Source organism: Anoplopoma fimbria, chromosome 5, assembly GCF_027596085.1.
Source record: "Anoplopoma fimbria isolate UVic2021 breed Golden Eagle Sablefish chromosome 5, Afim_UVic_2022, whole genome shotgun sequence".
Taxonomy (NCBI): domain Eukaryota; kingdom Metazoa; phylum Chordata; class Actinopteri; order Perciformes; family Anoplopomatidae; genus Anoplopoma; species Anoplopoma fimbria.
In genome coordinates, this window is record NC_072453.1 from 17,739,559 (window position 1) to 17,755,416 (window position 15,858).

At 39.2% G+C, this 15,858-nt stretch overlaps 2 protein-coding genes across 2 annotated transcripts in view; both read left to right on the top strand.

Annotated features, from left to right (window-relative positions):
• Window positions 1-10,172, top strand: part of LOC129091104 (guanine nucleotide-binding protein subunit alpha-13-like) — a 10,873-nt gene extending 701 nt beyond the window's left edge. Inside the window, exons 2-5 of the mRNA XM_054598576.1 lie at window positions 1,329-1,555; window positions 4,998-5,048; window positions 6,308-6,508; window positions 7,730-10,172. Of these exons, the coding sequence (XP_054454551.1) occupies window positions 1,329-1,555; window positions 4,998-5,048; window positions 6,308-6,508; window positions 7,730-8,101 (851 nt within the window). The 3' untranslated portion in view covers window positions 8,102-10,172. The remainder of the gene's footprint in view (window positions 1-1,328; window positions 1,556-4,997; window positions 5,049-6,307; window positions 6,509-7,729) is intronic.
• Window positions 10,173-11,243: 1,071 nt separating this feature from the next.
• On the top strand, window positions 11,244-15,851 carry si:dkey-21c1.4 (uncharacterized protein C17orf80 homolog). The gene is made up of 5 exons (XM_054598866.1): window positions 11,244-11,371; window positions 12,403-13,659; window positions 14,024-14,134; window positions 14,243-14,359; window positions 14,454-15,851. The coding sequence occupies exons 1-5, from the start codon at window positions 11,344-11,346 to the stop codon at window positions 14,480-14,482; spliced, it is 1,542 nt and encodes a 513-aa protein (XP_054454841.1). The 5' UTR covers window positions 11,244-11,343; the 3' UTR covers window positions 14,483-15,851.
• The last annotated feature ends 7 nt before the right edge of the window (window positions 15,852-15,858 follow it).

Below are 15,858 nucleotides of genomic sequence, written 5' to 3' on the forward strand. Positions count from 1 at the left end.
GTGTGGTGGAGTGTAACCCAGCTAAAAGTGCATTTATTTAACACCCATGTGACACAGAATATTGTATTATTGTTTTTATTATAAGCTCTAAATATGTATTTATTTGTGTGTAAAGGGAGTACTCTAAATAGCCTGAAGTGCAAACAAAACCAGCTAAAAGTGCATTTATTTAACACCCATGTGACAAAGAATATTGTATTATTGTTATTATTATTATAGTACTCTAAATAGCCTGTAATGTAGTATAGTGCCAACAAAACCAGCTAAAAGTGCATTTATTTAACACCCATGTAACACAGAATATTTGTATTATTATAAGCTCTAAATATGTATTTATTTGCATAATTTGTGTGTAAAGGGAGTACTCTAAATAGCCTGTAGTGCAAACAAAACCAGCTAAAAGTGCATTTATTATTAAATAAATGCACAATTTATTATTAAATAAATGCTACCCATGTGACACAGAATATTGTTATTATTATAAGCTCTAAAAATGTATTTATTTGTGTGTAAAGGGAGTACTCTAAATAGCCTGTAATGTAGTGGAGTGTAAACAAAACCAGCTAAAAGTGCATTTATTTAACACCCATGTGACAAAGAATATGTTATTATTATAAGCTCTAAAAATGTATTTATTTGCATAATTTGTGTGTATAGGATCAATTATTCTTATTGCAAAAGAAGTTTCAAATTAATGTACAGTACCAGTCAAAAGTTTGGACACTTCTTTTTTATTTTTTTTACATTGTAGATTAATAAAATAAAATAGGATTACAGCAGCAAAGAGGATAGTGCAAAACAAGAGACATAGTAAATAAATAAAAAAATACAAGATCAAAATAAGTATTATAAATAAGCAAATGAGCAATAAAAAAACAGGAAAGAACAGTAGAGAATCCACAGTAATATTAAATATACAGACAGAAACTATGATAAACTATTATAAATATTGTATTAGTGTCATGTGGTCTGCTAACTATGAAGGAACACATTTGGAATTATGTGGTAAACAAACCAGAATATGTTTTATATTTTAGATTCTTCAAAGTAGTTGAATGAGAAGGTGTGTCCAAACTTTTGACTGGTCCTGTATATCACTATATTTGTGATATTTATGTTTATCTTATGACGTAACACATCGTTTTCATTCATTCATACTTCACTTTTGTCAGAAAGAACCGGTTTTGTACAGGACACCTGTTATCTGTGGGCGTCATGGCGTCCTAGTCTCTCTTCCACTTTAGGTTTCGCTCACATGCGGCCTGCTAGTGTTTGTAACACACAACCAGTCGTCCTCTCTTATGCAGACGTCTTTTTCAACTCTGCAGGTATTCGTGTGTTGGTGGACGCCCGGGGGAAGCTGCACATCCCGTGGGGTGACCCGGACAACCAGGGGCACGGGGACAGCCTGATGGCCATCGACACCCGGTCGGCCATGATGGCCAGCGGGCAGCTCGAGACGTCCGTCTTCTTGCGGTACCTGCCCGCCATCAGAGCCCTGTGGGACGACTCGGGTATTCAGAACGCATACGACCGTCGTAGGGAGTTTCAGCTGGTATGTAGATGCACACGCTCACATCTAACACTTAGTGGTGGCCCAGATTTTTATTTTTTTTCACACTAATTCAGTAAGAGTCTTCTGGGCTTTTTCAGAAAAAAGCCCCAGTGAGAGAGTTGAGAGGCGGTGAACTGACAGAGGAAATAGAAAGTGAAACAGGGTTTTCTTCTCAATTCATCCTCCCTCTCCTCTCTCCCTGTAACTCAGGTTCTTTTCTCTCTCTCTCTCTCTCTCTCTCTCTCTCTCTCTCTTTTGAGCGGTAGGACATGTGATTGACTCAGCTTCCTGTTTACACCTCTCCCCGCTCCTTATGTATTAGGCTCGTCAGCACGCATGTTTGTAACCCACTTAAACGTTTTACCCCCAGAAATAACAGCTGTGGTCACCGGTACGTTCACGTGTGCTTTACTGAGACCGGAGACCATCCTGTACTCGCCTGGTATCACTTTCACAACATTTGTTTAGTTTTCATGTGATGAACTTTCACCATTATCCAGCAGTTCAGGAGAGATTTGAGGAAACACTTCTCCCCGAGTGGCTTTCAGTAATGAGACACAAGCAGAACATTTACATTTCCCTGTCGGTTGCATAAGTCTGAACTGTTCTCAATGGCGTTTTGTTTTGTGTCCCACACACACACACACACACACACACACCACACACACACACACACACACACCACACACACACACACTCACTCAGCTGGTTGTGCAGACAGAAAGGGGAATAAGAGTGATCAGAGCTGGAATGTTGATCTGTAGTTAAACAGCTTTATGCTCACAAACAGAGCTCTAACGCAGCGTTGTTGGTGCACAAACAATAAGAGTGTCGCACCTCTGGTACAAGAACACGTTCACACGTTCTGTGTGCCTGTGGGGCCGATTCGCTTTCAGGTTGTTTGTTTTGTCAACAATACAAAGCGTCACATTTAAGAGGCTTGAACAAATTGTTAAATTTTTTGCTTATCGTTATTTGTTTCTGAAAAATCAAACGCAATTTTTGGTTAATTTAAATGTACTGTTACTCCTATTATATTTATTTATATATATATATATATTTTTTTTTATATATATATATTATATATATATTATATTTTATTTTTTTTATTTTATATATATATATATATATATATATATATATTGGTGCAGAAATCCTTTTTTGATTAATCAGTTATTCCATTTACTGAAAATCAATAGAGATAATGAAAATAAATCAGTAAATTTATATATTTTTTTATGAATTACAAACACCTGGCTGGCTTCCTGTGTTTTTATATCGTTATACATAAAAATCTTAGACTGAAAAAATGAATTAAAGAAAATGATTTGACATTTAATAGATATGTATCTATTAATCAAAAAATATTTTATAAAATTCTTAGATGATGATACTTTATTATGTTTACAAATTGGCATATTTTGTTTGTATTTTCAAATCATATTCTTTATTTACTACCAGCGTACGATAACACAGACACAGGACTACACATGGGCAACATACAGATTACTGTTTAGCTAAAACGTCAACCCAAAAAAATCAATAATAGAAAATGATTACCAGCTGAAGCGTATAAATCCTTGATTGTAAATTAAATCTAAATCCTAAAGGAAGGGTGTGGCAATATATATTCCAATGGATATGTGAACCTAGATATCGTCTTATATTTTGGATATCGTAATATGACATAAGTCTTCCTGTTTTTCCAGACTTTTGTTGTTGTCTTCACCCACTTAGACAATGAGATTTTACAGTAACGTGGAATTAAGCACAAATAGTCAATACTACAATATCGTCAAAGTATTGATATCAAAGTATTTGGCCAAAAATATTGATATGATGTAGGATTTTCTCCATATTGCCCAGTGCTTCCAGAGGGCATCATCTCTCACATTCAGACGTTCAGAAAAACCCAGAAGCATCGTTCCGTTGGGAGCAGTTTGAATTTCTCTCTCGCTCTTGTTTGCAAAGACTAATTGGCGTTTCTGCCAGCAGATACGACCCATTGTGTTCTCACCATGACGGTTTTTTTTCTTGTTTAAGTATTTGCATCACAAATCACACGCGCCCTCAGGCTCTCTGGTTAATTATCATTAAAAACACATGTACGGACTGAAAGCACACACGGATCCTCTCGCTTTGCATAGTACAAGGTTCACATAGCTGGCCTTCAAAAATCACACGTAAACATTTTACTCTTTTTTTTTTTTATTCATCAGTGCAGCAGAACATACTTATAAAGATGGATCTGCCTAAATATAAAGTGTCAAGAGTCCACAGTTCAAATGTCACACTGACAGTCGTTTTGTAATGTTGCGTTTCACTTTTGGTTTTCCAGCACATTCGTATAAACGGCAGATGTTGTCGTCATGTTTCATAATGAACAGATAGTACAGTTCTGGCTCTACTGGGTTCTCTTCTCCTTTTTTTACATTGTTTTTTATTATCCAACTGATTTTTGACGATTTCAAAACCACCGGAGCTCCACAGATTTATGTTCTTCTTCTTCGGCGTTGCCAGTAAATGTGGCCAGAATTAAAAGTAGCTCTTCTTTCGTTTGGCTTCTGGCTGTAAAGCACCACGCCATTCTCCTCCTCCCTCTTGTAATCTAAGCCTTGCTCACGCTTCTCACATGCACATGCAAACACACATACACACACAGGTTTTTCAGGTCAGGTTACTTTTTTAAAAGATCAAAAGGTGCAAACAGAAGCTTGCCATTGAAATTCAGAAATAATGCTGATTGAAATTTTGGATTTTATAGCAAAGAGTGTTTGTTTACTGTGTCATTAGTGCAAAAATACTTTCAAAACAAAACTAAATGGGTGTGGTGTGTTTAAAGTAGAGACACTCAGGGTCACAGGAAAGATGGAAGGGCAAAAATGTGTTCTGCTGTTCTTTGGGTTTATGTTGAGTAGAGGACACAGATAAAGGAATGCATCTCAGTCTTGCAAGCCTCATGTCTGGGCTTGCACTAATTGCGCATGAACAACGTCAGAAACGGTCTAGGAAAAAAACACCCCGACACACACACACGCACACACACACACACACACACACACACACACACACACACACACACACACACACACACATGCAGCTCTAGCCACACTTCTGTATACATCAAAGACATAGCTATAAACACGTGTCTTCTGCAATACCAAATACTCTGCATCCTGCTTCAGCTTCTCAGAGCACACACAGCTCTCGGGCGAACACCCCGTTTTTGGTGAGAGAGTGAGAGTGAGAGAGTGAGAGAGAGAGTGAGAGTGAGAGAGTGAGAGTGTTTTTGTCCTCTACAACAGCAACACATGCATTCTGCTGAATTCAATACTAGCAGTTAGCAAACATGCGTTGAGTGCAGACTTTGCTGTTCATGATTAAAATGAGTCTTAATAAATTGTGTAGAATTAACAGAAATTCCTCCTCTGTCCTGTCGCAGGGTGAGTCAGTGAAGTATTTCTTGGATAATCTGGATAAGCTCAGCGATCCGGTAAGTTGTTTCTGCCTGCACTGATTGTTATAATCGGACGTGAACATGTTATCGTTGCGATTGCAACATGTCTAGACCATTTCAGGTTAACTGACGAGCTACTAGGATGGCTGTTTGTCAAAGATAATGCTGGCGAAGATGCTCGTCTATTAGCGGGAGCGCTTTGATTAAAAAATATAGAACTCCTCAAAAAAAAAAGGTCTAATAAAGTGTTAAAAAGAAAAACATTGATTACAAAAACATTTATTCTTACCATTTCAGCTATGATGATATCAGTGTGAATTATTGTTATATACTACTGGGAAGTACTGAGAATGTGCTTTAATAATAAATAATTGTAGGCTCTATCATCCCTGCTGGTTTTCTATCATACTTTGGTATGACAATGGAAAACTATAGCATTAAAAAGGTCTTTAAAATTCTTAAATTTAACTTGAAACCCTCTTTACATATTCCCCAATTTCATTTTATAAGAGCAGATATATTTTCTTTGATTTCCCTCAGATTGCTGCCCAATATCCACCGTTTACTTTCCATCCCTTACCAATACATTTATATTAAAGCATAACACAGTTCACTCTATTCATGTAAAATTTCAATTTAAGATTAAATGGTTTCAATATTTCTGTTATTTAATAAACACTCACATAGTGTATTCTATAGTACGTATTGATGTTCAGTATTTAACAATTATATCTTCTCCATGAAGACATATTTTATATTATTAAATCTCATTAAATATTCATAAACAGGAGCCTACAGGAGTTGTAGATGTTGATAAACACATATGTAGTTAAAACTACATTACAGTGTAAACCGTGTTTTAAATATACTGCTTATTAACTTTTCAAGCCTTTCTTTGACCTCCATAGAAAGTCTACTCAATATTTGTTGTATTTGATAATTAGATATTCCCCCATATTTGATTAAAACAAGGTAACATGTTACCAATATTCATTAAGTTGGTTTTTTTACCCAATATCCACCCTTATAGTATGACTAAAAGCACAAAAGAATACCTGAGGACCTGAAGGAATGTTTTGGTAAAGACAGATCTCCTTCAGAGGCCAAATAATTCAATGCAAAACAAAATTTCTCAACTTTCAGCTGTATTACATATTTTTCTTGGCATCTTCTTTTTCTTCTTCATCTACAACCTCAATTTCTATTCAGATTGTGATTGTTGACAAATTGTGTTTTCTACTCATACTCATCTTCTATTGGTACTCATCCGCTGTGTTTCTCCGTCTCCCCTCCAGGAGTACGTCCCCACTCAGCAGGACATCCTTCTGGCTCGCAAACCCACCAAGGGCATCCACGAGTACGACTTTGAGATCAAGAACGTCCCCTTCAAGATGGTGGACGTCGGAGGGCAGCGGTCGGAGCGGAGGCGCTGGTTCGAGTGCTTCGACTCCGTCACCTCCATCCTCTTCCTCGTCTCCTCCTCGGAATACGACCAGGTGAAAACACGCCGCCGTCCTCAGCGTCTCATTTCCTCTCTCGCACACAAACAAGCACACGAACCGTTGATAGCCTGATAAGTGACACGTTAATCAGTTTGTTTTAGCAGATGGTGTTTGGTGACTTTTTGATAAGTCCTCATTGCTGTGTCTACACACGCTGCTGTTCTGTTGTGATTCATGCCACAGCACGTTCGCCTCAATTAAAACTCTCTAAATGTGTGCACATGTGCAGGTTGTGCCATATGATACCACATTTATTATTTATTTTTGTATTTATTGGTTTATTTGGTTGGGACTGTGCACATTAATAAAACATTTCTGTAAATATGCCAGTTAGCCAACAGGCTATTTTCCATCTGTAGGTTAGACAGTTACAAAGTCACAATAAAAATAGAATATATCAAAGTTATGCATTATTTAGCCTTTTCAAAGCTTGCAGAAACGATAAAAGAAGAGAGAACCACATAAAAAGTCTGATTCATTATATATTGTTTTTAAATATTTACAGTTGACACTTGGAAAGTAAGAGTTTGATGCGTACCTCAGTTTTAGGGTCATGATTCCGTCTGGGGAAATGCAAACAGGACGACAAGGATGATCCACGTCATTTTTAACACTGATGACAATATTTTAAAGTCTTAAAAAACGTATAAATATTGTCTGTAAATGTAAATATTTGAATGTAACTATGTCTTTTGATAGATTTCCTCACATTTGGTTATAACATAAGTATGAACAAGATATATACGGAGCAGGAAAATATATATAAATGTAGAAAAAAAACATGCCAATGCAAACTATGCAATACCTCAATTACCTGTGATAAATCGATCTGGTTAATGGTTCATTTGGGCTCCAGAAAAAACATTTTGCACTTTGAGCGATCCCATTTTTACATTTGTATGGTTACATATCAGCAACAATGAACACTCCTATTGCATTTGTTTTTCCATTGCCAAACTGACTATCCTGTACCAAAGAGTGTGAAATGAATACTCATACTGTTGCACAGATTTCATAAAAAGGCCAAGAAGATCAGACAGGATGTAGCATGCAGAATTAAAAGGCTAACTAAGTGGTACTATGTCCTAGGGCGCCATACATTTCTACCTGCAACTACTTTCCTTGGTACTACTACTTTGATAACATCTAGTACCATAACAACAGTACTAGCAGTAGCAGTGGTAACTGTACTCACTGTTCTGTTGTCTGTAACAGGTGCTGATGGAGGACAGGCAGACCAACCGGCTGCGTGAGTCGCTCGACATCTTCGAGACCATCGTCAACAACCGCGTCTTCGTCAACGTCTCCATCATCCTCTTCCTCAACAAGACGGACCTGCTGGAGGAGAAGGTGAATAGCGTTCCGCTCAAGGACTACTTTCCTGAGTACACCGGGCAGGAGCACAACCTGCCGGACGTCCAGGCGTTCATGGTGGAGTGCTTCCGGGCCAAGAGGCGCGACGCCACCCAGAAGCCCCTGTACCACCACTTCACCACGGCCATCAACACGGAGAACATCAGGCTGGTGTTCCGGGACGTCAAGGACACCATCCTCCATGACAACCTCAAACAGCTCATGCTCCAATGACCCCTGTCAACCTGTGAATAAATAGAGGACCTGAACGGGGACAGACCACCATCCACACCCCCACCCCCACCCCACCCACCCCCTCGCTCCTGACGAGGACTTGGGAGAGACCAGCCTCGGAAGAATACCGATCGACGTCAGCATTCTTCTCCAGCCGTTTTATATTAGTTTTTACCCTCCTCTTTGAAGAGTCGGTCCTCTTGTTAGTCCAGGGTTAGGTAGGGGAACCAGTCTGTAGGGCTAAAAACAAACACAAGCAGGAGGTCATCTCTGCTGCTTTCGTCTTTGAGACTCTCTCCTCTGGCCTGAGCGCCGATGCCAACACCTGGCTACGGGGAACCTGCGGAACTTTTTAAGAACCGGGCACATGGTCTCCAAACCAGACGACACAACTCGTCAAGCAACAGATACAGGAACGACGATGTCTAGACCACATGAAAGCAAAAGAGTTAAGACGGTCAAAATGCACCAAAATCAGCAAGTGTGCCGCTGTTGATCTGCCAGTTTGTGTCCAAAGCACTGAATTCATAAAGCCCCCAAATCACTCCATTGTTTCTGTCGCACCCCTCCAGTGCTGCTTTGCGAATGTGGTTTCGAAGCCCCTGTAGTTTGTAGAAGGGTTTGCCATCTTGCTGATGATCTGGAGACTGCACCTTTGTTTTCTTGTCGCAGCACCGTCCCTCCCTCTTCTCTCCCAGTCGTCAGCCTTTTCTTGGCCTCCAGATCAGCGGGTTTAAGGTGCCCAAACAGAGACATTCATGCCAGGACGAGGACCAGTTCATTGACGGCGAAGAAAGCATTCAGAAAGTTCAATATTTTATGTGGGGAAATGGCTCCAGCCCTGGCACCTTGTCTGTGGAAGAAAAAAAAAGCAAGAAAATGGGGCACAACCGCGAGACTGAACCTGCAATGCCTTTCCATATAATGTCTTATGTAGACCTAATCACTGTTTAAATCCTGCATTTGTGCCTTTTGCCTCTTTAGAATTAAAGCCAATACTAGCGCCTTTAACAAATAACTAAAATGCAAGTTGTCCTTTTTGTTTTTGGTCGTTTCGAGGGACAAAATTACCTTAAAATGGCGCATTGGGCAGTTGTGCCAGCAAGTGAACATGCAGTCTACTGTTTTCTCAGGGTTGAATAATTACAAAAAACGGCGGTAATGCAGAGGTTGCCGTTGACGAACGAACTGATTGATTTGATCTTTATCTGGGTGGCAGAGCGGTGAGACTCAGCCAGGCCTCGGTACAGTTAGCTTGGTGGTTTTCGGTACTGTATCCTCCTGGCTTTGACCCCTGAGCGCCGACCCAGAATCCCCCTGTCTCTCTCTCTTTGTTTCCATCTCTGATTAGATGCCTTGTAAAGGGACAGACCTCCCCTGTTTTGCCGAAATGATGAATGTCTGTTAGTAGATGTAGAGAGATTTTGCTCTTGATTGTCTGAATATACTGTAACCAACGTTGTGAGTCGTGACTCCAGACGTCTCTGAAAAAACCACTTGAAGGTTTGCTTGTGTTTTTTATATGCCAACTTGACCTATTTAGGAGTTAAACATTTTAAACATTTTGAATTTCTCAAAAGTAAATGTAGACCCAAAAAAAAGCCACTGGAGATGAATACTTTTGTCAGCGACGGTATTCTGTAGGGGAAAAATCTTTGTTAGAGGACAATTTCCAGGCACCGTTTGAATATGTTTCTATGCCAAATCACCACGTGCTTTCTTGGGATTGTTCACATCGACATTCTCTAGTTTTTCCCCCCAAATTAAAAGCTCCTGTGAGCATCAACTTGCTTCTAGTTCTGGCTTTGTACATACTGTAATCTGTTGCCATGTAAATAATATTCAGGTTTATCTCCGTATATGTAAATGGTTGTAGAAATGGATTATTTTTTCCGTACTCCGAATGTGTTTTTCAAATCCCTGCTTTCCCAATGAAGATTACCTTTTTTTTTGATTAGGATGTATTGTCTTATTTTTTCATCACCCTCTTGAAATTCATTCCTATGCCAAGTCTCATGCCACTCTAACCCTATCAATAAAATACACTTTTCTAATGAAAGAAGGGTGTTTCTTCTTCATTTTACCTCATCAAGTGTTTTTCCTCTTCATGACTAACAATGGCCTTTAGAAAAGCTTAGAGATATGTTACAAAATGAACTCTTAGTTTGTATTTCTACATTAAAAGTATACTTTAACTATACATTCTCTGGACACATTTTCAAATAGAAGTTGACAGTCACATAGAGGGGGATATATGTGTTAAATGAAAGTTATTTAATATAACAAATGCATGTGAGATTCCTCTATATAAGAACCAAATCTGTTTTTTTTTTAAATAAAATACTAGATAATAACTATGTACAATATACATATTTTTGTTTGTATTTTATATAAGCAACTCCATTTGATGAGAAAGGCCAGAATATGTGACTAAAAGGTTCAAAAACATGAAGGAAGTGGATTTTGTGCTCAGATTTCTTTATTTTTATTAAATAAAACATGCTTTTTTTTAATCTTATGTTTTAAAAAAATAAACAGTATTCTAATCTTAGAAAAGAACCAAACCCTTTGTGTTGTTACAGGTCTTGTTCTGCGGAATAACACAGTCATCTTAGTGGGAATTTGATCACAAACACAACACGTGTGTTCGGGGATTTCCGTGAACCCGGAAGTAGAGCAGCGAATCATCGCGCCACACCCACTGGACAGACCCCTACGGGATGAAACACGCATATAAGCAGCTGTTACACCGAACCGCTCTTTATAATTACAGTTTTTAATATTTCGCTAATTTATATTATTATGCAAAGCTATTTTAGCTTAGTTTAGCGATTTACAGTCAGGCGTATGACGCGCCACCTACAGGGGTCCTTCAACGTGACGTCACCAGCTACTTATATACATATTGAAAAACACGAATATAAGCAGCTGTTACACCAAACCAAACATCCCCGTTATAACACAACCCTTTTATAAGTACATATTTTAATCTTTCTCTTATTTATATTATTATCCAAACGCTATTTTAGCGTAGTTTAGCGATTTACAGTCAGGCTTATGACTGCGCCACCTAAAAGAGGGGTCCTTCGACGTGACGTCACCGGCGGAACAACCAATGGTTGCGAAGCCATGTGACCGTGTGTCTGCGCAACTGCTGCAAAGTTGAAACCAGCGTGTGTGAATGTGAACATTAATGACGCTTTACGGTAGTTTGTGAGGCTGCAGCAGCTCTGCTCCCCTGAATGCTTCACCCTGCAGGGATGAGCTCTGGTAAGTGTCACAAACAATAGTTTATTTGTCCTTCAATGTGCAAAACACAGTTATTATTTTAATTTATTATTATTTGTTTATTTGTTTGTCTGATTGCATTGCAAGGTCAGCCCATAAAGTTAAGAAAAGTATGCATCATGCAGAAATAAAACATACTTTTAAGTGTCTGTATAATTACACATGACAATAAAAACCTGTGCAATACATTACACTGTGCAATAATAGTTAAAATAGTGTCTGTAAATATAATATTTCAGTTATTGTTGATTTTCTACTGTTATTTATAATACTTGTTTTTTTTTTTTTTTTTATTTTTATCTTGTCTTCTTCTACTATGTCTCTTGTGTGCACTTTACTCTCTGCTGCTGTAAGCCTGCAAATGTCCCCGCTGCAGGACTAATAAAGGATTATCTTATCTTATCTTATCTTAATTTATACATATTTATATCTGAATGCATTGGTGCAAAGTAAAAAAAGCACATTAATTCAAATACTGCACATATGTACAATGTTGAGATACTTGAGTTAATTACAATTCAGAGGGGAAATATTGTACTTTTTACTAATCAACTAATAAATCATAATGTAATATGGAACAATATATATAGCAGTATTTTATAATGCAAAATAAGTGCATTAATATTTTGATGCACTTTTGAACTGTTATTTAAGTTACATTTTGAATGCAAGATTATTTAACTTAAGGTCTGAGTACTTCTTCCACCACTTGTAGCCTATAATAAGAAAATTAATAAACTTCTATGTTGATCATTTAAATTTTTGAAGCAAAATAAACGACCCTTTTCTGTTTCCTGGTTCTCAAAATGTGCAGTTTTGGTGCTTTTCTGTGTCGTGTGTAAAATAGTAAACTGAATATCTTAGAGTTTTAGACTGTGGATCAGACAATACAGGCAATTTGATTACATCACTATTAACATTTACAGCGTTTTATGGCCAAAAACAATTGATTAATCATACATACAATACTGTACTTGCTTTAAACGCTCTCTCTGTCACTGCTTCCTCCACAGAGCTGTGCCCATTCTGCGGGAAAACTTACAAGCGTCTGAAGAGTCACCTGCCACATTGCAAGGCAGCGAAAAACTCCAAAACACCTCCAACAGAACATGACGTCACGGTGAATCGGACGTCATCGTCTCCTCCGCTGGCTGCAGCCTTGTACGAACGAGCAGCGAAGTCCACGGAGACGTTGTCAGTAACGTTGAGTCAACAATCAAAGAAGAGTAAGAAGAAGTCTGTGGTTTCAGCAGCAGCACAGACGTCGTCCGTGGATTCTGCTTCACTTCCACCAGCAACCAAGAAGACGAAACAGAAGCTGTCCGAACAAATCAAGTCAGCCAACGTTTCCCTCACCTCCTCCACATCGCTACCTCCGTCTCCCGCCATCTCTAAGCCCAAAAAGCAGAGTCTCCGTGCTCTGAGAGAAGCTGCAAAGTCCGAACAGGTTTCTCAGGGAACCTCAGACGAGCTGCCTTCAGGTCCGGCTACATTTGTGGCAGATCCTCTAAGTTCCAGAACCACAGCTGAGACAGAGACCAAAACTAATCCAGACTCGGTAAAAGATGAAGTCCTTCCTGCTTTTCTGTCCAAATCTGCCTCTAAAAAGACGAAGAAGGCTGCACAATCCGTTCCCACAACCAAAGATTCCTCTGGCTCTCTGGACTCTAAAGCCAATGAAAGTAGTGCGAACTTCTGGGTGGAGGACAACGGAGAAGTTGAGGATCTATCCGTGAATAAGATGCTCTTGAAATCAGGAAACGGTCACCAGGGCAGGATCACCCTTCAGAGTGTTAAAGCGACGCTAGGCCGAGCTAACGCTAACCGTCGGACTGGCAGGCCAAGCATCCTGAGTCAGATTGAAACTACTGAGAATCTAAGTAGCAAAATCAGTCAGATTCCTCTCCTAAAAGGGTATAAAGAAGATGTGGGTCAGCTGCCCTGCACCAGTTCACAACATGCAGAGAAACAAGGTTTGATGTCCAAACAAGCATCCGTAAGCCTTCTGCAGCAGCCTGAACTGACCTCCCCTGCAGCTCCGCTCCTTTCTGGCCATCTATCGTCTCAGGTGAGAAAGACCACGTCTCCTCCACATACCGTCAGCAGGAACCAGGGTCAGAAGGTGTCCGGACTCCTCACAATATCACCATCATACGCAAAGTTTTCCAGACCTCTGCCAGAAGCGAGGGTGGAGACATGGAGAGGTGGGGATGTGTTGAGGTCGCCGCTCGAGGTCAGGAATCAAAACACAGCTGATGAAGGAACTAAAGGTCAGTCTTTGATGGTAAAAGTTGGTTTCAGACCTCAAAACTTCTATTTGTACGGACTGAAATGTGTCTTAAGTGCTAAAAACTGGACAGATTCTTAGTCCTGTTTACTTTCTCTTTGATTTCAGTGCAATTATTAAGGCAAAGTTCTTGTTTCGCTTTATTGTGTTAAGACAATATTTAAGAACTAAGTCTTCTCTATTTGGATATTAAAGAGGGTTTGTATTCCTCAAAGTTAGATACTGAAAAAAGCTCTGGTATAGAAAAACACAACGCCCAGCCTTAGTGGAATGAAAGAGGATGTGTTTTGAATGTGTATGTATCCGTGTCAGTGCACTGGTTCTTCATGCGTGTTAATAATTTGCAGGTGCTCAGACACAACGGAGTCTCGGACAGGTGAGACTGAGGGAGTTACCCGAGTGGCTGGCCTGCAAAACCCCCAGCCACCCAAAAGATGTGGCGCAGATGGTGCAGAGAGGTGAACAAACACACTCATCACACACACACATACTAGTCCTTTTTGTATTCAGTAATGTAGGAAGTTTTACAAGTGTGTTTCCCCTCTCATGTTCTGTGCTTCCATCAGGCTGGCAGTGGTATTACAAGAGGTACATTGACGTGAAGAAAGGTGGTGCAGGTGGACTGTGCATGTTGTTGGCAGGATACTGTGTGCTCAGCTACATCTGGAGTTACCCTCACATAAGTAAGTGTGTGGATTACTCTCGTTTTTTGCTCTATGGTGTGAGATACGTATATTCAGAGATAACCGAGCGTGTGTGGTTGGTTGTTTTTTCTAGAGCGTGATCGCTGGAGGAAGTACCACTAATGTCAAGGGAAAGATGTTGGGACAAGCGAGCGTCTGTGTGAGGAAACAGCAGCTGTGACAGGGAGGCGTCGGGACTTAAAGGCATCTATTCAGTTAATACCATATATAATGCATCCAAACATTTCGTTGATGTAGCTCTCCGTTAGCCGACTCTGTTCTCATTCACAACTAGAAATATTAAGCTATAGCCAGCAGCTGGTTAGCTTAGCTTAGCATAAATACTAGAAACAGGGGGAAACAGCTAGCCTTGCTCTGTTAAATGATAACAAAATCCATCTACCAAAACCTTATCTCTTATTGTTTAAACCATATAAAAACTGACATGACAGAAATGTGCCTTTGGCTTTTAGACTAGCTTCTCCGTCTTAATGCTAAACTAGGCTGTAGCTTTATATTATGGACAGATATGAGAGGATGGTATTATATTATGGACAGATATGAGAGGATGGTATTATATTATGGACAGATATGAGAGGATGGTATTATATTATGGACAGATATGAGAGGATGGTATCTATCATCCTATTTAGCTCTTCACCAGAAAGTGAATAAGCAAATTTCCCACAATGTTGAACTATTCCTTTAAAAACTGGAAGAGTTATAATTCTGACACTTACAGTTTAACTCTCAACTGATTTGAACCTGCATAGGACATCGGAGATAAAAGCCTTCATTAAATAGCTTTTTTTATTTATTTATTCACTTATTTATGTTTATGTCATATTTAAACCTATTCTGCTTTCTATTTTATTTCAGTTTGAGAAGGGAAAATGCCCACAACAGAACTAAAAGTTAGTATTTATTGGGATCAAAAGTGGCACACTGTGTACTTCCCTGGAGCTCCCCTAGGTGTCATTGTTGTGTTGTGTTAGCAAAACCAAATAATGTCTGCTATGCATAGTTTTCTTAGCTTCTTTGTGCAGAGGCATTGCTGCCGGGGTCAATAAGAGGATTAAAGAGAACCAAGAGATTTTTAACTTGATAATATATTTACTCTGGCAGCCCAGATGTAGCGGAACGTGAAAATCAACTTCAGTTTGCGTGAAAAGATAGTATCTGTGTAGCAGAGTTGGTTTCAAATCTGTTTTTCTTTTGCAAATGCTTCCCCTGTCACATGATGTTATTATGCATGCTCAGGCCGTCGGTGCCAGTAAGTGAACACTCATAGAATGGCAATGGAGGGAGGCTTGAGGAGGTTCTCATCTGGACTGGACCAGTTTGTTATCGTATTCAAAATGAATTTATTGTTTACTCTCCTTGCTGCTGTAGTGAACACACATTAGCTACAAATGAAGAAATAACATTTTTTAAACGTTTTTTCTTGACTTCTTAGCCAACACAATAAAAAATAATTTCCATTTCCTTGTTCTGTTTTT

What these genes read in the sequence shown, in the direction of transcription:
- si:dkey-21c1.4 (XM_054598866.1), top strand. Translation starts at nt 11,344, where the DNA reads ATGCTTCACCCTGCAGGGATGAGCTCTG. An exon ending in CCCTGCAGGGATGAGCTCTG is followed by an intron (nt 11,372 to 12,402) that starts GTAAGTGTCACA and finishes CTTCCTCCACAG; the next exon opens with AGCTGTGCCCATTCTGCGGG. An exon ending in CTGGAGTTACCCTCACATAA is followed by an intron (nt 14,360 to 14,453) that starts GTAAGTGTGTGG and finishes TGTTTTTTCTAG; the next exon opens with AGCGTGATCGCTGGAGGAAG.